General features: G+C 36.5%; 1 protein-coding gene across 1 annotated transcript in view; it reads left to right on the top strand.

Annotated features, from left to right (window-relative positions):
- Positions 1–26768, top strand: part of adss2 (adenylosuccinate synthase 2) — a 49300-nt gene extending 22532 nt beyond the window's left edge. The window contains 11 exon segments of the mRNA NM_001017804.1: positions 6087–6155; positions 7775–7825; positions 10868–10934; positions 12334–12441; positions 15333–15414; positions 15668–15794; positions 18136–18290; positions 22038–22162; positions 22463–22560; positions 22637–22786; positions 25969–26768. Coding sequence (NP_001017804.1) covers positions 6087–6155; positions 7775–7825; positions 10868–10934; positions 12334–12441; positions 15333–15414; positions 15668–15794; positions 18136–18290; positions 22038–22162; positions 22463–22560; positions 22637–22786; positions 25969–26021 — 1085 coding nt within the window. The 3' untranslated portion in view covers positions 26022–26768.
- The last annotated feature ends 943 nt before the right edge of the window (positions 26769–27711 follow it).

Here is a 27711-nt window from a genome sequence, read left to right as displayed (position 1 = left end):
TAAGTTGTGCACACTCGCATATATCCAGTTGAGCAGATAGCTGGTCCTTGCTTACAGTACAACACCACACCTTTCTCTTAGAGTGTCTGGACACTGGCCAGCCTATGCAGACTAATATAGCTGAGTGCAATCTATGCAGTTTATTTGCGAAGATCTAATTCTGCTAATGGCCACCATTGTGTTTTGGCCTTCTGATTCGTTTGGCAGTGCTGTAGATTAGTATGATCTGTAGGAAGTGCCCGAGGTTCATATTACAGAGCACTTTACCACTTTAACCTAAAGCATGCCTGTTTTTCTTACCTAAGCACAAGCAGCTTTAAAATTATATGATGTGTACCGTATACATTTACTCGGGCAAATTATGAAATCCAATGGAGCATTCATACATGTTTGTTCAACCCAGGCTCATTCTGAAAGCAGACCTCTATATGCATTTCTGGAGACCGCAAAATGTCCTAGTAGGTATGTTTTTTTTTTTTTTGCAGTTTTTGTTTTCGCGAATCCATGAGAGGCTGCTGTGTATGCTTTTTGAGATTTCACATTTTTCTCGAGAGTACCATTCACGCCTGCTGTTCTCACATAAACACCTCATTTGACTGGTGAATGACTGACTGACTCGCCCTCCTGCTTCTCTAAACCCATGCAGTTTTATCGATTGACCCGCCCACCCATTTCCCTAAACCCAACCAACAAATTTCAAAAGCAATCCAGAAAAAGAAAAGCCCTCATCAGATTTTTACAATGTTTTCATATTTTACCACATTTCTCACCCTGTTATTTACTTGGATTCTGTTTTTGTCTTACCTGCTTTCTGGAATCATTTTCCACCGGCCTCGAACCCTGTCATAGTGTTCAACTCCTCTCTGTGTCTCAAGTCCACTGACGCACATGTCGAACTAACAGGACAAACTGGTTACATCGTGAAAGCGGTTCATACGGAGATAAGCGGTCAGCTGGTAAGCGCGAAAAGGAATGGAGTAAAATTGCCCCGTAGCATTTGTTTAAAAAAATTAAGACCATACTGTATGTACTTCTGGCTACATAATTGCTACATAATTTGTGGTCTCCAGAAACATATATATAGTACTACTTTTTTAGAATGAGCCTATATTGTGTTTATTTGTACATACATACCCATCATTTCAGTAAAACCTTAACATAGATCAACAGGCTAAGGCTGTGGATTGGCATCCCAGGGGCATTACTGCCAAATTGTGGACAAACTAATTGCTGCAAATAAATAAATCAATCGATCAATCAATCAATCAATCAATCAATCAATCAATCAATCAATCAATCAATCAATCAATCAATCAATCAATCAATCAATCAATCAATCAATCAATCAATTAATCAATTAATCAATTAATTAATTAATCAATCAATCAATCAATCAAGGCCTGTGCATTTGTGAAGTAGCTAAATTTGCGTGGCTTATGTAAAGTTTGTTCATACTGTTCAGGGGCCTCATGTACGAAGACTTGCGTGAAAATCATACTAAAACATTGCGTACGCACAAAGCTGTAAATGTGCGTACGCAGAAAAAAATTCAGATGTATGAAACACTGCGTACGCCGAATCTCACGCATATTCTTTTAAACATCCGAACGAACGTGAAACTGAGCGCAACATGCACGAGCACAAAACTCCTCACGGCCTCCTCCCCCGTATGAATATGCTAATGACTATACTTTGGCAAAACCCAACGAAAAAGCAATGGCAAAAGCAAGCAAAAAGAGAAACTTTGAACAGAATGTGAATTGGAGGTGCTGCTTTCGGAGGTAGACCGGAGAAAAGCGGTGTTATTTGCAAGTTTGTTCTCCGGAATTAACAACAAAAGAAAAAAATAGAGTGGGGAGAGTTTATCTGATGCGGTTAACACAGTTGGGTTTGAACATCACACTGAGTAGATTTAAAAAAGAAATAGTGTGGTTTATAGGTGTAAACTGTTGTAGTACCCTTAATAGTCTCAGTGGCGCAGCTCGTAAGACGCATGACAACATGTTTTGACACGTTCGAGCATGAACTCGGTTCGAATCCAGCTCTTACTTCTTTTTTCCCTATTTATCACGAGAAAGACAAGTAGGAATCATTAATAAGTTTGTGCAACATATTTTATTTGCACATTTATTAAATGGAAATGTTTCTGATTCACGTATGCAAATTCATGTTCAGATAGTGTCTTTATAGCAATGTGCGTGCAGTAGATAGCTCAGATTGCATTGGGAAAACAGGAGACCGCTGCAAATTGTGCTTTAATGTTTAGCTGGTCAACTGTATGGTATGGAAACCTTATATACCTGCTAGATGAACCCGTCTCATACAGCTGCCACTGCAAGGCTCAGACACTTTGTAGAGAGGAATTTAACACAACTGCCTCTAGGAGTCGCCAATGGAAATAAAACAGACACGCACAAAAAATGTGCGTACGCCAGCCATAAAGCTGGCGTGGAGCTGCGCACATTCCCACGTTCAGTTCATCGTTAGTAAATCCAAACATGACTGATTCTGAGCGTGAAACCTGGCGTACACAAAGTTTTTGTGCGTACGCAGCGTTGATACATGAGCCCCCTGGTGTCTTGATAGAGGCACTATTTTACTGCATGGTATGCCACTGTTCATTTCAGTACATCATACTTTTGGGGAATTTCAACTGCCTTCTGTCCCTAGTAGGCCAAGGCATTTAATCAAAGGTGATTTTCATGTGCATTTTGTCAGTAAAGCCAGTTCAATAAACCTCCAATACATGTGTCTACTATAAGTTTACAGTTAACAGTTCACAACAAGCTACATAAAATTTGGTTGAAATATCCTGCGATAATAGTGTTGCTTCCCAGTAAACTACGGTTCTGTCTCTGTGTAGTAAATGCTGAAGAGTAATTTAGCACATATAACATGTAACAAACACAAACTCATAACTTGATTCTATAGTGGTGAGTCTGTGTTTATTAGTCATGTTGAATCAATGAAATCAGTAAATTTTCTGTTTACTCAACAACCACTAAGGGCATTTCCTGGGTTTCTTTGTGGGCATTTGGAGTTATTGTGAGAGCACCCTCTGGCCTTCGGAGGAGATTTGCTACAGATCACACTGTGCTTCCTTGACAAGATGTACATGAAACAAGATGTACATGATCCCAGCTTTGCGCAATCATGTTTGATTAATTTGTCAGCCCTTGTTCCTGGTACTTTTTTTGTGCTACCATGGGTTAGGTTCCAAGAGAGCTGTAGTGTTGCCAAAATGTGAGGTGTACACACTGCTCATCACCAGTTGGTCCGAGATAACGGACACTACCAGCGTCATTGGATTTGTTACACGAGACACCAAGCTATATTTAAATAGACACCAAATGCTATACTTAAAAAGTCAGCTGCAGCCACTGCTCATGAACACCTTTCCATCGTTAGCATCCATTGCCTCTGTGTTGTAGATTGGTTTGTTTTGCACACTTGTTTATATTGTGCTAAACGGCAATGGAAATGCAAACTATGAGCTGAGTAAAATCAAACTGAAGTATACAAAGTCAAACTGCACCGCACAGTGGAAAAGCAACTTTAATGAAATTCAGCATACATGTTTAAACAGTTAAAATGTATTTTCCATATTTAAACTTATTTTTAATTGGTCAGCATGATAATTCTAGAATTTGGTTGTTCCAAACTTGTTTGCATTTCCTTCTACCAACACAGGCTTATTGTGAAAATGTACCCCCGTATAGGTTTCTGGAGAGCATGAATTATGTAGCCAGAGCTACCTATGGCTGCATTTTATCTTTAAAACAAACGCTACAGGGAGATATGACGACTCTGAGGGCTTCTTTTTGTTTTTGTGCTTCGGCTGAGCGCTTACCTTCACGTGGACGACTTTTTTCACTGTTACCAGTTTGCCCAGTAGCTCACCACGTTCGAGGAGTTGACCATGATGACTGGGTTTGAAGCAGGCAAAACAAAAAATAACAAAAACAAGTAAATAACATGGTAAGAATATGGTAAGATCTGAAAACCTGGTAAAAATCAGGCTACGATGAGGCCTTTTTTTTCTGGATTAATTTTGAAATCTCTGTTGGTTGGGTTTAGGGAAGGGGGTGGATGAGGGGGGAGTCAGCAGCCTCTGGTGGATTTAGGCGAGAACAGCAGTCGTGAATGGCACTTGTGAAAGAAATTTTAAATCTTAAAAAGCATACAGAGTGGCCTCTGGTGGATTTATGCAAGAACAGCATGTGCGAATGGCACTGGTGAGAGAAAATTGAGGAAAAAGCAAAAAAAAGCTTACACAGCAGCCTCTGGTGGATTTGCAAAAACAAAAACAGCAAAGATATGTAGCTCCTGGGACGTATTTAGCGCTCTCCAGAAATGTATACAGGGGCACACATCAATAATGAGTCACATTATATTATATTTTGAAGTATGGTGGAAAACACTTTTTGTTTATAAACTGAAAGTCACTGGGAATAAAATCTGTTCGGTTGCTATAGCATTCTTCAGAATTTCTTATTATTAAACGTTATTATGACTTTTTGATCAGGTTTTTGGACAGTACTTCCAAACAATCTATGCCTTTACTAGTTCTCTCAGAAGTTTCCTTTTTTATTTTTTTACTCAGGCCATCATATATAATACATTATTTTTAAAAAGAGGCTCATGATAAGAAATTGCGGTCTTATCACCCACTTTAAATGTTTTCACTTGATTTAATGGGTGTTTTCAGTGGTTATCAATTGATAGATATGGGCCACTAGGGGCCTTCTGAGCCTACTAGTAGGCTGTTATCATCCATCCACATGTTTAGTCAGCTATACTAATAGAGAAGACTTCAGATTCAGATATGTTTTTACATTACTGTGACGGGTGGGTTTAGGGTTGGGGTAGACGTTAATTAAATAAAAATTGAATGGGCGAGTGGGGAAATTGAATGGGCGACGCAGCGGCGCTGTAGGTAGTGCTGTCTCCTCACAGCCAGAAGGTTGCTGGTTCCAGCCTCGGCTGGGTCAGTTGGCATTTTTGTGTGGAGTTTGCATGTTCTCCCTGCCTTCGCGTGGGTTTCCGCCGGGTGCTCCAGTTTCCCCTACAGTCCAAAGACATGCGGTACAGTTGAATTGGGTAGGCTAAATTGTTCATAGTGTATGAGTGTGAATGAAGGTGTATGAATGTTTCCTAGAAATGGGTTGCGGCTGGAAGGGCATCCGCTGCATAAAAACATATTCTGGATAAGTTGGCGGTTCATTTCGTTGTGGCGACCCCAGATTAATAAAGGGACTAAGCCGAAAAGAAAATGAATGAATGAATAATGGGAAATTTAATAAATGATATAAAACTTCTGGCCACCGCCATATGTAATCTGTAGCTGATTAATCATGTTGATGGATGGTAACAACCTTTTGATCCTACTAGTAGGCGCAGAATGCCCCTACTGGCCCATATCTATCAGCTGATAACCACTGATTACACCCATTTAATCTACTGATAACATTCAAATGAGCTGGTCTTATGAAGTGAAATGATTGGAAACTGAAGATTATTTAACTTTTCTGTTTGTTTTTAGAGGCTGTGGAGAAAAGTTGTAAATAATATTCAGTTACTTGCACAGACTGGTCATTTTGCTTCATAAGATGCTCAATCTATTATCAGTTGTTCATGTATTTATTTTTTTGCCTGTATGTGATTTTTGACTCACAAAGTGCCAGTAACTATTGACTTTTGCATTTCATTAATTACCAAGGACCACAGTTCAGTGACATCTTGGATGGCCTGAGGGAGAGTAAATAAAAGTAAAAGTGTTAGTTTTTGATTGCAGTATTCCTTTGAATGTTTTTCTTTGCATATTAATGAAGTTAATCGTGTTGATTGTACAATATATGCCCATCTGTGCATCTGTCGCCACTGAAACTGAACACAGTGTGACATGAGAAACAAGTTTCTGTCACAGTACAAAGTTCATTAATATTAATGACACGAGTTGTCAGTTTCTAAACGCCTCACTGTAACATTCTAGCACAACATTATTTAACGCTTCAAGGTTAAAAGCGCTTTGTATCCAGGTTGAATGTGATGTCATGTGAAAGCCTTCTATTCTATTCTGATTGCAGGTAATGGTGTAGTCATTCACCTGCCGGGACTCTTCGAGGAGGCTGAGAAGAATGTGCGGAAAGGAAAAGGTTTGTGTTTAACTGTTTGTTCTCCATAGGGTTAATGCACAAAAGTAGAATTAGGAAGGCCAGGATAACAGAAAAAGTGCAGCTTAACCTAGTTAAATCAGTGCGTTCTGCAAGTTTGCAGATCCACACTGTAAAAAATATTTGTAAATGAGCAGTTTTTCAGATTTTGTGATTCAAGGTTTTTTCCCCCCATTTGTTTATGCTTTTAAATTGCATTATGGAACCTTGATCTTCCTTACAACAATTCTTAACCTTGAAAAGATTAAAAAAGTGTCTTATTTAACATTTTTAATAATGTTGGTGTTGTATATTATCATACAAAAAGCCCAGTAGATTTTCTGTTATTTTCCAGACTTAAATATATAATATAATAATATATAATAATTTCTTATACATTATATTATTTCAAACTTATTTCAAACTAAAATGTTAATAAAAGTGCCTGTTAAACTGTAGATTCTTAACATCAAAAGTCGACAGAGTAGAGAAAAGGCCCCATAATGCAAATTAAAAATGTAAATAAACGGAAAACAATTTTGAATCACAAAAAATGGTAACCGTTATTCATTTTCCTTCGGCTTAGTTTCTATTTCAGAGGTCACCACAGCGGAATGAACTACTAACTATTTTGGCATATGTTTTAAACCGCGGATGCCCTTCCAACTATGGCCAACTTAAGTTTATTCAATTCACCTCCTGTACCACATGTCTGTACCCACACTAACATGGGGAGAACATGCAAACTCCACACAGAATAGGATAAGTAGTAGTAGACATGCAGGATAAGTGCATGTCTACTACATTATTCCTCAGACCATGGGATCGATCAAAGAATCAATGATTCAAATGTGGATAAAACCTGATGTGAGCCAGTCAGGTGACGAGTTAAAAAACACCCCTCTTAAACACAGACCTGGAAACTCCCATTACTTTCTTCCAGAGACTTATGAGGAGGTGAAACATATTAGCAAATTAGCAGTTGTTCATGTTGCCTTAAATAGGACCAGTGGACGTTCATGTTACTCACTTAATTTATGAAGAATATTAATTGCAAACACCCATTATTTTAATATTTGTATTTAATCTGTTTAGTTTATTTTATCTAATATTTAATCATCATTTATCTACTCTTTAACCTCTAATTGTTTTCTTTGTTTTTTATTAGTAATATAATCATTTTTCTAACTGGTTTTAATATATCTCTCCGCTTTACAGAATAAGACCATATACTGTATGAGCATATATACATACAATTATTGCTAATACATTTTAACATATTTTTTAGTTCTAATGGTTGGAAAGTCTATGTAAACGGCTTAGAACATGGAGTGACTGTAAACCATTTATTTCTAGTAGCATTGACAGTGAAACTAACAAATTAATCACTGGGATTAATGTTAGCTTGGTTGTTATCCTGGAGAAAGCTCTGCTTTGCAAAAAATACATCTCTGTAGTAACTTAATTTAGCCTGTTTTTGTGCAACCGAGTCAGTGCTAAAATCATCCAGCATAGCTTGAAAGTCCCAGTTGAATCCTTTATCTTGCTTATGTGCAATAACTCTCTGTAACTTTATGTGTGAGTGAGCTTTGACAGTAGTTTAACTCTGGGTTTGTTCACAGGTCTTGAAGGCTGGGAGAGCCGACTCATCATCTCTGATCGAGCACACATCGGTAAGCTCCCGCGACAAATAAACACCACTATATTGCAAAATTGCATTCATAGCTAGCTACAAACAGAAATGTTGGCTTTGTTGGGGTGTAAAGAGTTTGATTTGATTATATTTCTTGCTAAATGATACCAACATCAAATACATACAAAAGTTCACACATTGGGGTTCTGGATTGTGAGATGTTTCAGAAGATTAAAGTTCAAGAGTTTGTTTGGTTCATAGACATGTTTAATATATGTAGAAGCCACATTTAACCACTTTAAATCAACCCAAACTCATTCTGAAAACGTAGCCCCACAGACGTTTCTGGAGACTGCGATTTACGTGGCTGGAGGTACGAATGGCCGCATTTAGTTTTTTCAAGCAAACGCTACAGGGCGGTGTGACGCCGCTCCTCTTCGCACACGCTGGCTGGGCTGACAGCTCACCTTCGTGTGGAGGGTTTTCCCGCCGCGACCAGTTTGTCCGGTTAGCTCGTTATGTTATGTCGGCGGAGCGGAGGTCCGGAGAAGGAGGAGCCGGCTGCTGCGATGACCGGGTTCGAGTCCTGGGTAGAACAGTTCCAGAAATCAGGTAAGACAAAAAGTGAATGAGGTGAGAATGCGGTGAAATCTGAAAACGCGTTCAAAATCGGATGAGAGCTTTTCTTTTTCTGGACGGCTTTTGTAAATCGTTGCTTGGGTTTAGGGAAGAAGAAGGAGGGTTGCTGGGTCGGCCGATTGGCCGGCCGCCCAGTCAGCCGTTCAGTCAGTCAGTCGGACAGACGGTCGCTCGACAGCGGCCTCCGGCGGCTTTTTACGCGAGAATGCTCACGAGAGGTGTTCGAAAAGCGCACACAGCAGCCTCTTGCTGATTCGCGAAAACAAAAACTGCAAATAAGTACCTCCCGGGACGTATTTCGCGGTCTCCAGAAATGTCTGCGGGGCTACGTTTTCAGAATGAGCCTGGGTTGCTTTAAATGCAACTGCCATCTTGGAACAATCAATGCTATAAATCATAGTAAAAATGTATCAAAACAAAAACAGCATGATTTAAATTACAGAAAGGGGTATATAGGTGTGTATAGCGGTTAAAGAGGCTTCTCTTATTCTTTTCAAATACTTCCCAGGTGATGTTTATCAGAGCAAGGATATTTTCACAGTATGTCCTATATTTTTTCTTCTGGAAAAAAATAATCCAAAAATATTTTTAGTTTGGCTGGAATAAAAGCAGTTTTTAAAATTATTTCAGTCAATATGTTTAGCCACCTTGAGAATTTTCTTTCCCCATTTGGCTACAGAACAAACCACTGTTATCCACTAACTTGCCTAGTTAACCTAATAAGCCTTTAAATTGAATACTATACACACATAATAGAGTGGACATTATTACAGTGCTTGCAAGACATTGTATTGATACTTCTGCATTCTGGGGTAACACTTTACAATAAGGTTGTATTTGTTAATGTATTTACCTACATGAACATACACTGATGAATACATTCATTACAGTATTGGTTCATGTTAGTTAATGGAAATAAAGTTATTTATTGTTATTTTATGTTTATCTGTGGTGAATTAACCAATGTTAATGAGCATGAATTTGAATGTTAATAATGCATTAGTAAATACTGAACTATGATTAATAACTGCTGTACAATTCTTTTTTATTATTAGTTCATGTTAGTAAATACATTAACTAATGAAACCAACATTGGCTCATTCTGAAAATCTAAACCCATATACATTTTTGGAGACTGCGAATTATGTAGCCAAAGGAACGCGGGGCTGAATTTCATCTTTAAAATGAATGCAAAAGGTCCGTATGACGCTGTTGCTTTTCGCGCTCACTAGCTGACTGCTTACCTTTGTATGGACAGCTTTTCCGCTGTTACCAGTTTGTCCGGTAGCTCGAAACATACATAAGTGGACGCAGAGAGGAGTTGACCACAATGATGGGGTTCGAGTCCAGCGTATAATGGTTTCAGAAAGCAGGTAAAACAAAAACAAAAGCTAAAAAATAACATTAACAAGTAAATAACAGGGTGAGAATGTGGTAAAATCAGAAAACGTGGTAAAAATCAGGCTGCCACAAGGGCTTTTCTTTTTGTGGATTGCTTTTGAAATCAATGTCGGTTAGGTTTAGGGAAGTGGGTGGGCGAGTCAGTCGATGCTTTTGAGAACACTATCGTTGGGTTTAGGGAAGAACGAGGGTGGGTCACTTGAATGGTCTGTAAGTCAGTTGTCAGCGACCTCTGGTAGATTTACGCAAGAACAGCAGGCGCAAATGCCACTCGCAAGAGAAATTTGACATCTGAAAAAGCATACATAGCAACCTCTGGTGGATTCGTGAAAACAAAAACTGCCAAAAACGTAGCTCCTGGGACGCATTTGGCACTCTCCAGAAATGTATACAGGGGTACGTAATTAGAATGAGCCTGGATTACATGAAACCTTATTGTAAAGTGTGACCCATTCGGGTAAGGTTTGTTTTTTTGGTAGAACTTGTACATACTCAGAATATTTGTAAAACAGGTATGCTGCCATATGTGTGTCTTGTTTTGTATATAAGACACTTGTTTGCTGACTAAACTCCAGCTCCTTCTCTAGTATGTAAACATATAATTTCTGACTAGTAGTTTGATCTGTGCATCGTTTCTAAGAGGCAAAAAACAAGGTGTTCATTTTCATTTAATGTCTTTCAAGCACTGGGATTTTCTTCAAGATCTGCATTGTCTAATTAAAGCATTGAAATGTTGATTGATGCATCAATGCATTTTTTACTTCCCTGTTTTTTGTGCTTGTTTTGTTTAGTTTTTGGTAGAACCGTGCCATTCTCTAATATCACACAATTAAAGACTCTTTAAAACCTAAATGAGCAGCGTATCTGAATCCATTGAGATGAATGGCGTTTGTCTGAATGATCGTTCCTTTAGTGTACGGTTGTAACTGTAGACTCTCAGCCGGAGGCGTTGTAGTCAACACGAGTGTTGTGATGGTGATCTGCTTTCTTTGGCTCCAGCACACTAGTGCTCACTGTAATCTATACACTCTCCTGCCTCCAGTGTTTGATTTCCATCAAGCTGTGGATGGAGTCCAGGAACAGGAGAGGCAACAGCAAGCTGGCAAAAAGTAAAAACCCTGCTTAATGCACACGCATACAACATGTTATGACATGAGTTCATAACAAAAGAAGAAATACTTTGAGAGTGATGTGTAATTGAGCCTTTTCTAACTAATAGTTGCTTGAATGTTTATCCGTATTTTTGTTTTTTGGCTTATTTCTTGAATTTTTGAGTGTTTTTTTGGTGAAATATGAAAAAATTTGTATTTTTATGTTTGCAAAACAAAAGATAAACATTTTACAAGCATTATATTATACAATAATGAATATTAAAATGAAATATTAAATATAATTTTAGCATGAATATGTTACAAATGCATGCAAATGTATACAAATCAATACAAATATTGAAACTTTTTGTATATATTTAAATGTAGTGTACAAATAATTATTCATTTAGTGGCTTTAAATGTAGGCATCATTCATTTGAAGCTTTAAAAAAAGTCAATTTTGAATAATTTTTTGCCTTTTACTGAAAAAATATAAATTTATTCATGTAAAGAAAACAAATTGTGTCCCAAAATACTAATTAACTGTCTTTTAAAATCTCTATACTTTTTATTTAGCCACTATACTTCAAAGCATAAGGCATTTTTAGGTTTAAAGTTTTAAATAAGTTAAAAAACAAATAAATTGTTGACTGCTTTGATTCATTTTGCTGTTTTGATAAGTACAGGTCAACATAAGTTTGTCATGTCCTTGTTACACAAATATATTTGTTATGCCAAATAGGCATGGGCCGGTAAAAGTTTTTGATGGTATGATAACCTTGGATAACAATATCACGGTATCATGGTATTGTGATCACTGCTCTAAAATAAGTTCTTTTAAAATAAATTATTTTTAAATATCTGGTTAAAAATACAAAAAAAAAAAAAATTCCCCATTGAACGAAATACATTTATTTTAGGAAACATTTAAAATATTTTGCTACAGTAAACATGTCTGGCTAAATAATTAAAATAAATCACTGACTTCTGCTGTCTTCATTAGTTTTAAAAGCACAGAAAACACATAAAAAAACCTACAAATACCTTAGGAATGGTTTAACAAATTTTTAGCAGTTTTAAAACCTTGACTTTTTTTAAAAACGCAGTAAACCTTAAACCAGTTATCGTCCCATGCCTAATGCCAAATGGCTTCACCCATATTGTGACATTTAATTTTTACAAAACTTATTTACATAAGCTTCCTGTGCATTTAAATCACATTTGTAAATCTAATTTGATGCAGGCAAGTTTAATATATGTAAGACAGGCTTCTGTTCGCTTTTTAAAATCTCTTTGTGGTCCCTGAAAAAGCTTTCAGACTGCTGTTACGTCTAAATCCAATATGGAGAGGCAGTCTGTGTGTTATGCATGCAAACATCACTCACAAGTCTCACCTTGTTTCTGTTTCTCCACCTAGTTTAGGAACCACTAAAAAGGGAATCGGCCCTGTGTATTCAGCTAAAGCAGCTCGCAGCGGCCTGAGGATTTGTGACCTGCTGGCTGACTTTCAGGAGTTTTCTGAGAGGTCAGAGATTGAATACCTGCTCATCTCAACTATTTTACCCATTCAGTCTCATACAATAGACTATGTCAAACCTCACCCTCTTTAAACACTTGGGCTGTGTTTAGGTTTGTGTGTTTTAATTTTAATAACACAGGGTTTTAATATCTTTAACTGGTACTATGCAAAATGAAAATTTGTCTATTTGTCTAAAATTTGTCTCTTCTTGCTTAAATTGTTCCTAGCAGATTTAGAGTTTTTAGTAATGTTTTGGACAAAAGGTCAACCAATCAGTTATCAGTATGGTGCCTGTTAAAAAGTTTTAATAAAAATGATTTCTTTCCATATACTGGGTTATTCAAACATTTCAAAAAGATCTCCATCCACACCACATGACTGAAAATGCAAGTCAGCTAAAAGTTAAAGCGAAACAGCAATAAGAGGCTAATAACAGTTATAAAATGATTACACACAACTGACATTTATACAATTATTTAATCAAACAAAAATTATAATGCCAGAAAAATTCTTCAAGTCACAGTTTACAAAAAGGGTTTATTAATAAAAATATTTACTAACATGAACTCATAATGAACAATAATTGTACAGCAGTTATTATTCATAGTTCAGCGTTTACTAATGCATTATGAACATCCAAATTCATGCTTGTTAACATTAGATAATGCACTGTGAGTTAATGTGACCTATCAATGAACAGATTGAATTCCATTAACTAACATTAACAAAGATGAATAAATACTGGAATAAATGTATCGTTCATAACTAATACAACCTTATTGTAAATTGTTACCCATTTTTCAAATGAATGCTGGATTCAAAACAGAAACATTTACAGTACATTGAACATTTATATAAATAGCCCTTTATACCTTCAAATATTGCACCATTTGAAGAGGCAGCCATTTCTAATGGTGCCTGAAACTGTAACAGACAATCTAAAGTGCGCTGAATCAATCCCAAAATGCACTACAATAACGAGTATACAACCGATGTACACTCAACAGAAAATCCCCATAATGCACTGAGAGTTCATGCGCCGAAAGAATTTTTGCATATCTTAACCACAAGATAGCAACTAAAGCACAATTCTATCGATATAAGTCTCAAAATAAATTATTTTTTAAATTAAAGTTTGAATACATGACGGAAATCAAATATCTTTGTTTTATTACTAATAAATAGCTTGCTAAGTGTTAAACAGCTATAACAGGGGCTGACCAAGAAGTTTAAAATTAAATCTGTGGGATTCATTTATTCATTCATTTTCCTTCGGCTTGGTTTCGTTATTCATCAGGGGTCGCTACAGCAGAATGAGCCGCCAACTATTCCAGCATATGTTTTACACAGCAGATGCCCTTCCAGCTGCAACCCAGTTCTAGGAAACATCCATACACACTCATTCACACACATACACTACGACAAATTTAAGGTGCTGAAACTGGAGCACCTGGAGGAAACCCACGCAAACATGGGGAGAACATGCAAACTCCACACAGAAATGCCAACTGACATAGCCAGGACTCGAACCAGCGACCTTTTTGCTGTTAGGCGACAGTGCTAACTACTGAGCCACTGTGTCGCCTCTGTGGGATTCAGAAAACAACAAAACACAAACTAAAGGCATTTCTTCCGGTGCACACTCATATTCATTCACTATATAAGTGGACTAATATAGGGAATAGTGAAGGATGGTACAATATAGATGCAATTTCATGTGTTTTGGTTCGTCTATAGCAGTGGTTCTCAAACTTTTTTTTTACCAAGTACCACCTAAGAAATAATTTATCTCTCCAAGTACCATAATAAGGCCGGTATTGAAATACAGTAGCATAGGCCTAACTAAGCAGCTACAGCACTGCACTGTTCAAAAACGAGGCAGATTAACTACTTGTATTTTAAATATATCATTTGGAATTACATATTTAAATTAGAAATTAGATCTGCTGCATACATTTATAGTAGGTGTGTGTCAGAAAACCAAGTGATTAAATGCATAAATACACTGCTTGACCAACTCATACAGGCGGTATTTCCGTGATTTGGTGCGAATGAGATCACATCTTAAGTTCGCGTTAACCATGCACTGACCACTGTTTTCAAGCAGACTCGGGTAAAGTTTGCGGTCCCTTCATCTGTGCACAAAGAGATAACTTTATGTTCTACTTCTAAGCATGGCAAAGATGCTTGAGTCTATGTTCTGTGTTTCTCGCCAATTGAATCACATTAAAATTAATTAGCTTAAAGCTGAGGTAACTAACTAAACCAAAAGCCACGCTGCTTTTCAAAACAAATAGCTTTATATTTAGAAAACACACATTATTTTACACAATTACGAGCTCACATTTAACACATATTTAACAATTATTTTATCAATGATACAGGATGAGGACATTCCTGAGTTTGCAGTACTTGAAATGCCAACACAACAGCACAGGTCTGCAGGTCTATAGCGCGTATTTGCTCCGCAAGCTTGCACGCCTCTTCCACTGGCTCGGCGCCAAGCGTACTGATTTTTAACAATTGATGACGCGATGCTCTAAAGTAAACATTCTAAGCACACCGGTGTAATTGCACACTTCAGGAAATAGCAAATGCTGTCTGATTGCATGAGTCTCATTGTTATCGTACTAAGTTATCAAAGGGTTAAAAGTGTTAATTTTATTTTCTTATTATTGAGAGATTCTTCCGCGTACCACTAGAAGGAGGGCCACGTACCACTAGTGGTACATGTATCACAGTTTGTGAACCTCTTTATTTCTTAAAATGAGAATGCACTTGTTTAAATGTGGAATTAATCCAGTTCTCAATTCCTATCAAAAACAGCGGAAGAGCATCTGATTAAAATTGTAGCCCGTTAAAGTCTGCTGACCAATGTTCATGTCTTTTCTTCACAGATTTAAACATTTGGCTTCGCAGTATAAGTCCATGTACCCTTCACTGGAGATTGATGTGGACGGAGAACTGGAGAAACTGAAGGTGAGCAGTTCAGATGTCACATGACTTCACACCAGTTAAAACCGCAGCTTAGAATTACAAGGTTTTATGAGACCCCGATAAGAGTTACAGTTGAGATTTATTGTAAAGTTGGTAGAGATGCTCGAGCACAAGATCATATGTCATATTAGCTATTATTATATTACAAGATTTTGATCCTTGTTCATGCAGTAATAGTCATACCAATAACTTAATATGACGTTATTGACATTTAGTGGTCATCTGTTTCTTGCAGTCATATGTAGACAGGATAAAGCCTATGGTGAGAGATGGAGTCTTCTTCATGTACGAGGCGCTGCACGGAGATCCTAAAAGGATCTTGGTAGAAGGTGCCAACGCTGCCTTGCTGGACATTGACTTTGGTGAGTAACAGATACACCCAAACATATTGGCAGCACATACCATTCCCCAACCTTGTGTAACATAAGATTATGTAATGTGCTAAACAGCTGAAACGTGTATTTGTAAACTTCTGGAAAAGCCCTCACTTTTTCATCAGATGTACTGGCAGTTGTTGTTTTTTTTAGAAATTATTAAATGTATATTGACTTCTCCACCATGTTAAAAATGTTAGGATTTTTATGGCTACTGTAAGTTAATTTAATTCATCTTTATTTCTATAGCGCTTTTACAGTTCAATTCAATTTAGCTTTATTTGTATATCGCTTTTACAATGTAGATTGTGTCAAAGCAGGCGACGCAGTGGCGCAGTGGGTAGTACGTTTGCCTCACAGCAAGAAGGTCGCTTGATCGCTGGTTTGATCCTCGGCTCAGTTGGCGTTTCTGTGTGGAGTTTGCATGTTCTCCCTGCGTTCGCGTGGGTTTCCTCCGGGTGCTCCGGTTTCCCCCACAGTCCAAAGACATGCGGTACAGGTGAATTGGGTAGGCTAAATTGGCCGTAGTGTATGAGTGTGTGTATGTTTCCCAGAGATGGGTTGCGGCTGGAAGGGCATCCGCTGCGTAAAAACTTGCTGGATAAGTTGGCGGTTCATTCCGCTGTGGCAACCCCAGATTAATAAAGGGACTAAGCCGACAAGAAAATGAATGAAAGAAATGAATTGTGTCAAAGAAGCTTCACACAAATGGTCATAGTAACTGGATCATGGTAGTTCAGTTTTTAGTGTTTAAGTTCAGTTCAGCACTCAACGATGCAATTTCAGACACAATGCACTCAAATGGAGTGAGTGACGTCACTGTGATGGGTAGGGTTAGGGGTGGGGTTAGGTTAGCCCATTAAAAAGCATTAGATGCAGCCCAGATTGCACTGCACCAGGTCTGCATCCAGACCCCTCTCAAACTAGGGCTCGCGGGCCAAAGTTGGCCCAGTCTAATGCACCCACCTTCCTAGTTAAGAAGAGGGGGAGAATGATAAGGAGGTGGTCGGATTGTATATCTGTGACAAAGATAGTCGTTTTGAATTTGATGTAATGTTCTGTTTGTTTGTTTGTTTTGTAGTTTGCTTTGTTTGTAAATGAATTAGATTTTTTTTTAAATGTAAATACTATCACGTAACAGGTAGAAGGCTATGTACCAGACATCGGCGAGCAATTTATGGCAAAGGCAGGTGTAGCTTAGTGTGTTTCACATTGAACTTCATTGTGTCATTAATGTCATTGTTTATGTTTTTACTTTAATAAATTCATTATACCTTTTTTAAAAATACTGCATTAGTTAATGCCAACTCTTTAATGCCAAAAGAAAAAATCATAGATTTTTTTTTTTGGTAGATTTCCTACTATTTATATATCAAGATGTATTTTTTGATTTGATTAATAATATGCATTGCTAAGCACTGCATTTAGACAACTTTAAATGTGATTTCCTCAATATTTGGCTTTTACTTTACCCTCAGATTCCAGACTTTTCAAATATCATTGTAATATGTCTGGTTTTGCGATCTAGTTTCACAAATGTTATATTTAAATAGGCTAACGGCATCATTTCATTAAAGGAATAGTTCACCTAAAAGTGTAAATGTACTCACTATTTACTCCACCTCAAGTAGTTCCAAACCTTTATGAGTTTCTTTATTCTGTTGAACACAAAAAAAGATATTCTTAAGAAAGCGGTAAGCCTGAAAACATTGACTTCCATAGTAGGAAAAACTAATTCTATGGAAGCCAGTTGAACGCTAGACAGGTTTCCAGCTTTCTTTGAAATGTCTTCTTTTGTTTTTAACTGTATAAAGGAGGTCAAACAGGTTTGGAACGAGCTAAGGGTGAGTAAATGATGAGTTTTGTGGGAACTATTCATTTAAATCTACACTAATTTGCATACAAAATGATCTTGGATTTTCCCAGAGATGGGTTGCGGCTGGAAGGGCATCCGCTGCGTAAAAACTTGCTGGATAAGTTGGCGGTTCATTCCGCTGTGGCGACCCCGAATTAATAAAGGGACTAAGCCGACAAGAAAATGTATCAATAAATGATCTTGGATGAAATCAGGCATCTTATGTATAATCATGTTTTATTAAAACTATTACTATTTACTACTAAAGTGGAGATTTTTAATTCTCTAAGAAAAAACATCTTATTTTGAGGGATTATATAAAATATACATTTGAAAAGACACAATGAAAGTAACACTTAAAATTTAATTTAGAATTTCTATATTAGACAAAAATGAGACAGGTGCATGAAAATGTATTTTTTTGCCTGCTGTATCTGGCGTTAACATGTATAATGATGTGCTGCTCTTGTCCAGGGACCTATCCTTTCGTAACATCCTCGAACTGCACTGTTGGAGGGGTGTGCACGGGTTTGGGGATGCCTCCACAGAACGTTGGTGAAGTCTACGGAGTTGTCAAAGCTTACACCACCAGAGTTGGGATTGGAGCTTTCCCTACGGAACAGAGCAATGTAAGCAGCTGCCGAACTTCCTCTTTTGTGTGTGCGGATGCTTAATGAGCTCTTTATATTCCAGTGCATTCAAGTGATATGAGCGTTTGGGCCGTAATGACCCTGACTTATTGTTACGGAGAGATCTGAACAGGAGTAATGAGGCCGGACGAACAGAACAGTCTGTAATCCGTCACACTACATGACAATGAATATATGATGAATGAGATGTTTATGACGTCCTGTTCATAATGAGCTTTCATAACGGTGATTTAATATGTGCTGATAAATGATAGCCGTGAGAACATGGAAATATCAGGATTGTATGATGGAAGTTAATAAAGTCATTAAAATTCATTGAATAGAAAATCAGAAATAGAAAGTAAAACAGTTGGTCTAAGTAGATTTATACAGTTAAAGTCAGAATTATAAGTTAAAATATTATTAATTAAAATTGTTTTCTTCTTTTTTAAATATTTCCCAAATGATGTTCAACAGAGCAAGGACATTTTCACAGTATGTCTGAGAATATTTTTTCTTTTGAAAAAAATCCTATTTGTTTTATTTCGGCTATAATAAAAGCAGTTTTTAATTTTTTTAAACACCATTTTAGGGACAAAATTGTTAGCCCCTTTAAGCTATATTTGTTTTCGATAGTCTACAGAACAAACCTTTAGTAAACAATAACTGGCCTAATTACCCTAACCTGCCTAGTTAACATAATTAACCTAGTTAAGCCTTTAAATGTCACTTTAAGCTGTATAGAAGTGTGTTGAAAAATATCTAGTCAAATATTATTTACTGTTGTGATGGCAAAGATAAAATAAGTCAGTTATTAGAAATGAGTTAATAAAACTATTATGTTTAGAAATGTGTTGAAAAAATCTGCTCTCCATTAAACAGAAATTGGGGAAAAAATAAACAAGCAGTCTAATAATTCAGGGGGGCTAATAATTCTGACTTCAACTGTATAATGGATCTGATGTGGTTGACAGGTTTTCTCGTCCTTGTGCCACATTATATGTTTGCACAGTATCATATATTTTATTTTATTTGAATGTTTTGATTAAAGATTTTATAGCATGTAAATTACAAAAGAAATGTGCAGAAAACATGCATTGTAAATACCACTTTACTCTATTATATATAGTTTATTTATTATATATACATGATATGTACAGTATGTATACTGTCACGTTTTAGGATTAAAACAGGAACAAAAACGGGTGTAGAATCCAAGTGCAGATCTTTAATGTGAAAGTGCAGCAACCGTGACAAAATCCAAAAATCAAAGTAACAAATTAACAAAATAAACAAACAAACGAGCAACTCAAACAGATTAAACTGGGACTAGACTTTAACACTAAGACAAGATACAAGAGCAAGAGCTAGATCAAGATCAAGATCAGGAACAACAATGACAACGACCAACTGACAAACAGAGGATGAATGACTGAATATATAGTCCAGGTAATCACAGAGAACGAAGACAGCTGTGGTTGTAAATCAGTGTAGATGAGAGACCGGGTGTGTGTGCGAAAGAATGTATGGAAATGTAGTTCTAAAGCCACTGTAGTTCGCTGGGGGTTGCTGGCGAACTACAGTGGCATCTGGTGGACAAACACAGTCATGACATATACACTGTAAATATATACACACTAAATACACTATATATACACACTATGCAATATATGTAATGTTTGTGGATTGACGATGATTAACACCGTAATAGTCAATATATTTCAATACACGGAAGAACAAAGTCGAGGCTCGAAACACGGAAGATTAGACAGGAAAATAGTGATGTGACGTTGTGTGCCGATTCTTCGAAGCATGTATCAAAAAAACAATACATCTCGCAGTAAAGCAGTGTAGCGGAGCTTGATTCGTTTTGCCATCATCATGTGATCAGTGACGCTTCATTTTTGCCTATACCCACGTGTATAGCGAGAGATTAGGCATTTATTACATACATTTTTACCTTTTTTATGCACTGCACCGGTCCCACACCCCAGTAATTAAACTAAAATACAATAGTAATTTATAGTAAAAAGTTTTGAACCATACTAAAGTGTATATGCAACTATCTTTAAAGAAAATCACTGCATATCATAGTATAGTGTTTAAGGGAGGCCAGCTTTCAAGTGCAGCCCGAAAGCGTCACTCACATAGCTTCCTCCTAGAGCATTCGCCTCCCATGCAGGAACGAGTGGATGGGTGAAGGACTAGTTGGAATACAATAAATGTCAATACTAAGAATACCTTGGATTTTACTACAGTCATCGGTGGTGTAATGTAACATATCTTATGTGTGAAAACTACAGTGAGTAATTTGTTTATATTACTGTTGCTTTATTACTACATGAATGAGTTGGTCAGTTGTGAACATTTGACATTATTCCAACACAGTGCTTTCCCACACTTTGTACTTTGTTTTTGGAAGATGTTTGTAAGACATTTTCATTCATAAAAATGCATGCATGTGAACGGGGGTCTTTGAATGGATTCTGTTTCATTTCAGTTTTCTTGACAAAAAAAACAAAACAAATCATGATTATCGTACATTTTTACCATGGCAAACAGCTGCTAAAATGACGTTCACTGTAACAAGTTTACATACAAAAAAATGATATGTCAGGCATCCAGTAATTAGAGCCAGAATCATTTGATGACACATTAAAAGACTCTACTTAAGGATCACAGAGCAGCAACTTAATACTAATTAACTGTGATTTTAAATCTTGATCATTTTTAATCTTCACCAAGAATTTTTTAAAATAGATTCTTAGAATAGCAATTAAATAAATAGGTTATAAATAGGAAATAAATAGGTTAAAATATGATAAAACATTACTTGATCTCTTCTATTTTAAATAAGTAAAGGTCAGAATAAATACATACTTAATGGTAATGCAATATTATTTCATACATTTTATGACGTTTTCACAGAAATCATTAGAAACATAAAAATAGCATTTAATACATTTGCAATTAGTGTTCCCATTAGTCAATTTAATTTGATGTAGATACCACAATGGGACATCTCATCTATAAATAAATGCATATTAAAGTTAAACATCAACATTCAAATTGATTCTGAAGAGGGCGACACGGTGGCTCAGTGGTTAGCACTGCCGCCTCATAGCAAGAAGGTCACTGCTTCGACTCCGGGCTGGTTCAGTTGGCATTTCTTTGTAAAGTTAGCATGTTTTCCCTGTGTTCGTGTGGGTTTTCTCCAGGTAGTCCAGTTAACCCCTCAGTCCAAAGACATGCGCTATAGGTGAATTGAATAAACTAAATTTGCTATAGTGTATGAGTGTGAATGAGCGTGTATATGGGTGTTTCCCAGTACTGGGTTGCAGCTGGAAGGGCATCCGCTGTGTTAAACATATGCTGGAATAGTTGGTGGTTCATTCCGCTGTGGCAACCCCTGAATAAAGGGAATAAGCTGAAGAAAAATGAATGAATGAATGAATTTATTTTGAAGAGTGTTGGAAAAAGCAGCCATTGACATCCATAATAGTTTTTTTTTTACATTCTTCAGTCTATTTTCAATTGTTTTAAACAGAAGAAAGAAACTCAGGTTTGGAACAAGTGGAGGGAGAGTAAATGATGACCGAATTACATTTTTTTTGGGTGAACTATCCCTTTAATAAACATTATTGTGAATGCACCAAGAGTCAAACTGTTTATTTAGAAACTTTCAGATATCAGTAAATCCGTAAATCCACAAATGTTGCGTCATACTTGTACAATATTTGTGTGCAGGAAACTGGTGAGCTCTTGCAGACGAGAGGAAAGGAAGTGGGCGTCACCACAGGTCGTAAGAGGAGATGCGGTTGGCTGGACTTGGTGCTCATCAAATACGCCCACATGATTAATGGCTTCACAGCGTAAGTCTACACATGTCTTCCGTTGGTTTCTGTATCTGCATCTGAATTGGCTGTATCACTGTCTCTCCACTCCACCAATAGCTGGTGTGTGGTGAGCGCACTGGCGCTGTTGTCCTGTGGCTGCCCTTGCATCATCCAAGTGGATGCTGCACACTGGTGGTGGTGTGGAGAGACCCCCCTCATGATTGCAAAGCGCTTTGGGTGTATGGCCATACACAATAAATGCACTATATAAATACACATTACATTACATATAATAAAACACTCTTTTCTTATGTGCTTTCCTTTTATTCTATTCAGCTTAGCTCTTACCAAACTTGACATCTTAGACGTGCTTCCTGAGATTAAAGTTGGTGTGGCCTACAAAGTAAATGGAGAGACCATCCCACATTTCCCAGGTAAGCAGCACATTCCACATACGGCACGTAGATTTGATGGAAAGTAGAGTATCTAAATATCATTCACGTATTCCAGCTAACCAAGAGGTGCTACAGAAGGTTGAGGTGGAGTATGAGACTCTGCCGGGCTGGAGTACAGACACTTCTGCTGTCAGGACCTTTGAGGAGCTTCCAGAAAATGCTAAGAAATACGTCTGCTTCATTGAGGATCGCTTGGGTGTGCCTGGTAAGACTTTTTTGTCAGTTTTGGACAATTGCTTAAACAGGTTTCTAAGTTACCAAATTTCATGTTGTTAAAACTCATCACTCTGATCTCCTGATCTCAATTTTGTTTCAAAATATAGATGATACGGAGAAAATTGACATAAATGACCAACATGTAAAGAAAACCACAGTCAATTATATACATTTGATTAGACTCTATGACTTTTGCTCCTGTGTGGAAATTGCTTTATTCTGTTTAGACTTTTGAGGTTAATAAAAATTTTGTTCTAAAGTTTTTAGAAAAAAAATTATCTTGAGCAATTTAAAGGTGCTGTACACTGCAAACAATACTTTTCTTACTTATATTTTTATCTTCTTTCTAGTCCAAATATCTCAAAAATCTTATATCAAGAGGTTTTTCTTGGCAAGCAAAACATAGGGCTCTATCACACACCCGGCGCAATGTGGCGCAAGCCGCAACGCAATTGTTATTTGCTACTTTCAGCTCAGCGCAAGAGTCGTTTTGAGGTGTTGCGCCACGCTGTTTAAATAGCAAATGCATTTGCACTCATATTTGCGCCCATAGGCGTGCTGGTCTAAAAAAGCAGGCGTGTTTTGGCGCGTTGCTATTTTGAGAAACTATAATAGTCTGTTCTTTTGACCAGAACAAAGACGGTCTATTGTCTGGCTTACACGCTGTTTAATACACACAAGATGTAGAGGAATACGCAAATATCTTTACATATGAAAAAGATATAAAATATTAAGGATATATATATATATATATATAGGATATAATAAGGATATATTTAGGATGTAAATATAAAGGATTAAAATATTACAAAACATATGATTTTCTCACCTACATGAATTTAAAAACCACTGCCTTCATACTTTCTTCATCTCGGGAGGCTTTTTCAGTTCATTTAATTTGCTTTTGTATAATGTTATTATTATTAGCAGTATTATTTATTATATGCATATTTATATTTATTTTATTAAAACAAGCTTAGATTTGCCCACCTGTCAGGTTTTAGACCATATGGGGCACATCATGTGTATTAGGATATAACTCAGTTTTTTGACCACACTTCGTTAATATTGTTTATTTATTCGTTTGCTGGAAATTAGAAATTAATTTAAAAATAGTTTTGAAACAAATCTTTGCGCTTAACAAACAAAATTAATTATTTATAGGCTAATGGATGTGCGTACAAGTTTCCCTATCCACGAGAGCGAAAGTGAAAGTAGATTATGAGATGCCTTATCTCTCATTCTCGCGCTGCAGATGCTCTGTTTAACTGTTTTCTTGCTAGTGAAATGCTCAGTTTTTCCACTTACACTTACTTTACGTCATGTAAAAAGGAAATGTGCCATGGCGCGATGCAACTGGCTCTTAAAAGAAATGGGAAATGAGACTCTAATTGGTTTATTCTCAAAACACACTAGAAACTATAACTCATTAAGAAAATAAACTCAACTCTTCTAGACCATGCGCCACGGCGCAAAGCCGATTTTTCCATCCTTATATTAGCAAAAGTGGATTCTGACATGCCCTTAATGCGTTTGCGCCCTGCGCTTTGCACTTTGCGCATGGACCTTCAAAATAGAGCCCATAATGTCTCGTTTTCAGAAATAATATGCCAAAATCAAGTGAGTTTTTCCTTAAAACAAGCTAAATTATCTGCCAAAGGTGTATGCAAAATAATCTTGTTTTTCCTTTTGATATGAGATTATTTTGCTTACCCCATTGGCAGATTATTTTCCATGTTTTAAGGAAAAACTCACTTAATTTTAGCACATTATTTCTCACAACAAGACAATATGTTTTGCTTGTCTGAAAATTCTTCTTGATTTAAGAAATTTGTGGTATTTGGACTAGAAACAAGACAAAAAGTCTAAGGAAGAAAATCTTTTTTTGCAGTGTAAGTTTTTGACTCATCTAAAGCATAAAAATACCATAATATGTTTGCAGATATTTTAGAAACATGCTAAGTAAACATACTTGTTTATCTGAAAAACAACGCTGAAGTTAGATATTCTGCTTTTAAATGCGTGCCGGAACGATTGTCTTTATTTTGGTCATTTAAACCGGCCAATGCCAGTTTAGTCAATTATATTTCAGCACTTGAGCTGCCTTTGTGAAAAACTGCAAATATCATTCATTCAGTCAGGAAGGCTCTCAAGGTATGCGTCCGTGACCTAAAATGCAAACTCTGGTGGACAGTAACAGCCTCCGAAATCAGACAGGCATTTACATAAGGTGGTTTTTAATTAGCAAATAATATAAACAGGGCTTGACATTAACTTTTTTGATCACCAGCCACGGTGGCTAGTAGATTTCCAACATTACTAGCCACTCGCCATTTTCACTAGCCACAATTTGTTGTGGGGAATATTTTTTATATGCATAAATATGACTGACATGCTAAATTTAGACGTTGTGTTACGTCCACATGCCTCCTCATTCATTTCACTTTTTGTGTGTCATGTATGAGCTTGCTCAATGTGCATGAGCAAATGGGTCATGGTTTCATAGTGTCATATTACAATTAGTTTTTATTTCGCATGACTTTTCAGAGCTTTAAAATTAAGGATTGACCACATTTATCTCTAACCACACTAAAAATAAAAATAAAAAATATTTCTTAGTCACAAATTTTTTGTCAAAACAAGCAAAATATAGCTGTATACTAATCTGTGTGCATTAATCCATAGAAGAAGAAGAAAAAAAGTTTGTCTCTTTAACCAAAATCTGTGAATTTGTTCTGCTTTGGAACTGCATTCCTACTCTGAACACTTCAGCTTGATGGATTGGGCAGAATATATTTAAAGTGATAGTTCACCCAAAACAACAAATTCCCAAACTTTGCTTATCTCAATCATGTTTGAGTTTTTTGGGGGGGTTGTTCTATCGAACACAAAATAAAGTAAATTAAAGAATGCTGGAAATTGGTAACCATTGACATCAGAAGTAGGAACACATACTTTGGAAATCAATGGTTACCAGTTAAGGGCAGCCACTTTTAATTTTTGGTTGATCTAGTCCTTTAATAGCAGGTGGACACTACAGTATATTGAGAAAGATCATGTGATTAAAACAAACAAACAAACTATTATCCAGTTACTGATGTAAGTGTGAATGTTTACAATGCCATTAAGGTTATTTTATAGTCTAATAATTTTCTTCACCTTTATCTTCAGTGAAGTGGATTGGTGTTGGGAAGTCACGGGAATCAATGATCCAGCTCTTTTAAGAGGCGGCTGGGCCTGTGTGTAGCACTGACTGGATTACGCTCTGGACTCTGGTCTTGGAGATGAGAAGTTTCCTCGTATCGTTTTCTCTCCCACATCACTTCTGTTTCTCCACCGCCAGAAGATTAGGACCTCAGGTGTCCCTCAGATCATCTTGAAGCCCAGTGAAATGGAGCATTTGCCACTTATAACGGCATTCCTGTGGTACAGTAAATCAAAAAGGGCCTTTCAACTAGTCACTTTTTGCCATCGTTTAACAGTCTTTCATCTGTGCTTCGACTTTAATGTTTCTCCTCTGGTATATCGAGCTCATTGTCTCCATCTCAAGTCCATCTGCTGTACACGTGCTGCTACTTCAAACAGTCAGGCATCAGTAGTGGTTTATATTATTGTTAGATATTAATTTTTCACACCGGTTGGGTAAAACGAGTACTTATACATGTTATATTTAATGTCTTATGTTGCTTTTATCACACAAAAATCTGCGTGTTCTACCACTCTTTGTCTTTGTTTTAAATAGATTGTATGATTGACACTTCACTGAAGCATACACTGTTAACAATTTTTGCCAGTTACACAGTTTTTAACTGTAATGTGAATTGAATTTTACTGTATGACAGTTATGCAGTATGTTACTCTATTTTAAAGTTGCATTGTGGGGAATGTCCTCTTCGCGCCATTAAAACAGTGTTTTTATTTGCTTTGAATCAAAATACAGTAAAAATGAATTTGCTTTGAACCCAAAAAAATATCCAGCTGCAGTCCCGCACTGCAGACCCGTTTCAGCACACACAATCCAGGACACACGATCTAAGCAGGGGCCAACCACATATGGTTATGACGGATGTAATGTTATTAACGTCGTCTCTGACCTTGTCATCAATATATATATATATATATATATATATATATATATATATATATATATATATATATATATTGTAACTATAGTTAATAAATAGTGTACACAACAGACAATAGTGTATACTATTTCACAAATGTGATGATCAAGGCGGGCGAATGGGGAACAGTTTTTCAAATCGCCATACAAAATGATAAACATGTCTGATAATATTTTTTCTTCTAAAAAAAGTCTTATTTGTTTTGTTTCAGCTAGAATAAAAGCGTTTTTTTAGCCATTTTAAGGACAATATTATTAGACCCTTTAAGCTAATTTTTTTTCTCGATAAACTATAGATTAATCCACTGTTATACAATAACTTCCTAATTACCCTAACCTGCCCAGTTAACCTAATTAACCTAGTTAAGCCTTTAAATGTCACTTTAAGCTGTTTAGAAGTGTCTTAAAAATATCTAGTAAAATATTATTTATTGTCATCATGGCAAAGATAAATAAATCAGTTATTAGAGATGAGTTATTAAAACTATTATGATTAGAAATGTGTTGATAAAATCTGCCCTTCATTAAACAGAAATGGGGGAAAAATAATTCAGGGGGGCTAATAATTCTGACTTTAACTGTATCTCTAAAAACCTGGCCATAGTTTACCATTTAGAGTGTTTTACAGTAAATAGATATAAGTACAACAAATTACAAGTTAATTTTCATTGTATGATAATGTATGACTGTGAAATACTGTATGTTTTACAGTAAAGATATACAATACTTGTACAGCAAGATGAACGGTACAGTAAATATTAAGGGCCAATCCCAATAAAATTTTTGTACCT

The sequence above is a fragment of the Danio rerio genome, chromosome 13 (assembly GCF_049306965.1).
Source record: "Danio rerio strain Tuebingen ecotype United States chromosome 13, GRCz12tu, whole genome shotgun sequence".
Lineage (NCBI taxonomy): Eukaryota > Metazoa > Chordata > Actinopteri > Cypriniformes > Danionidae > Danio > Danio rerio.
Note: the sequence above shows the minus strand (reverse complement) of the source record. Positions and strands in the feature narration are given on the sequence as shown.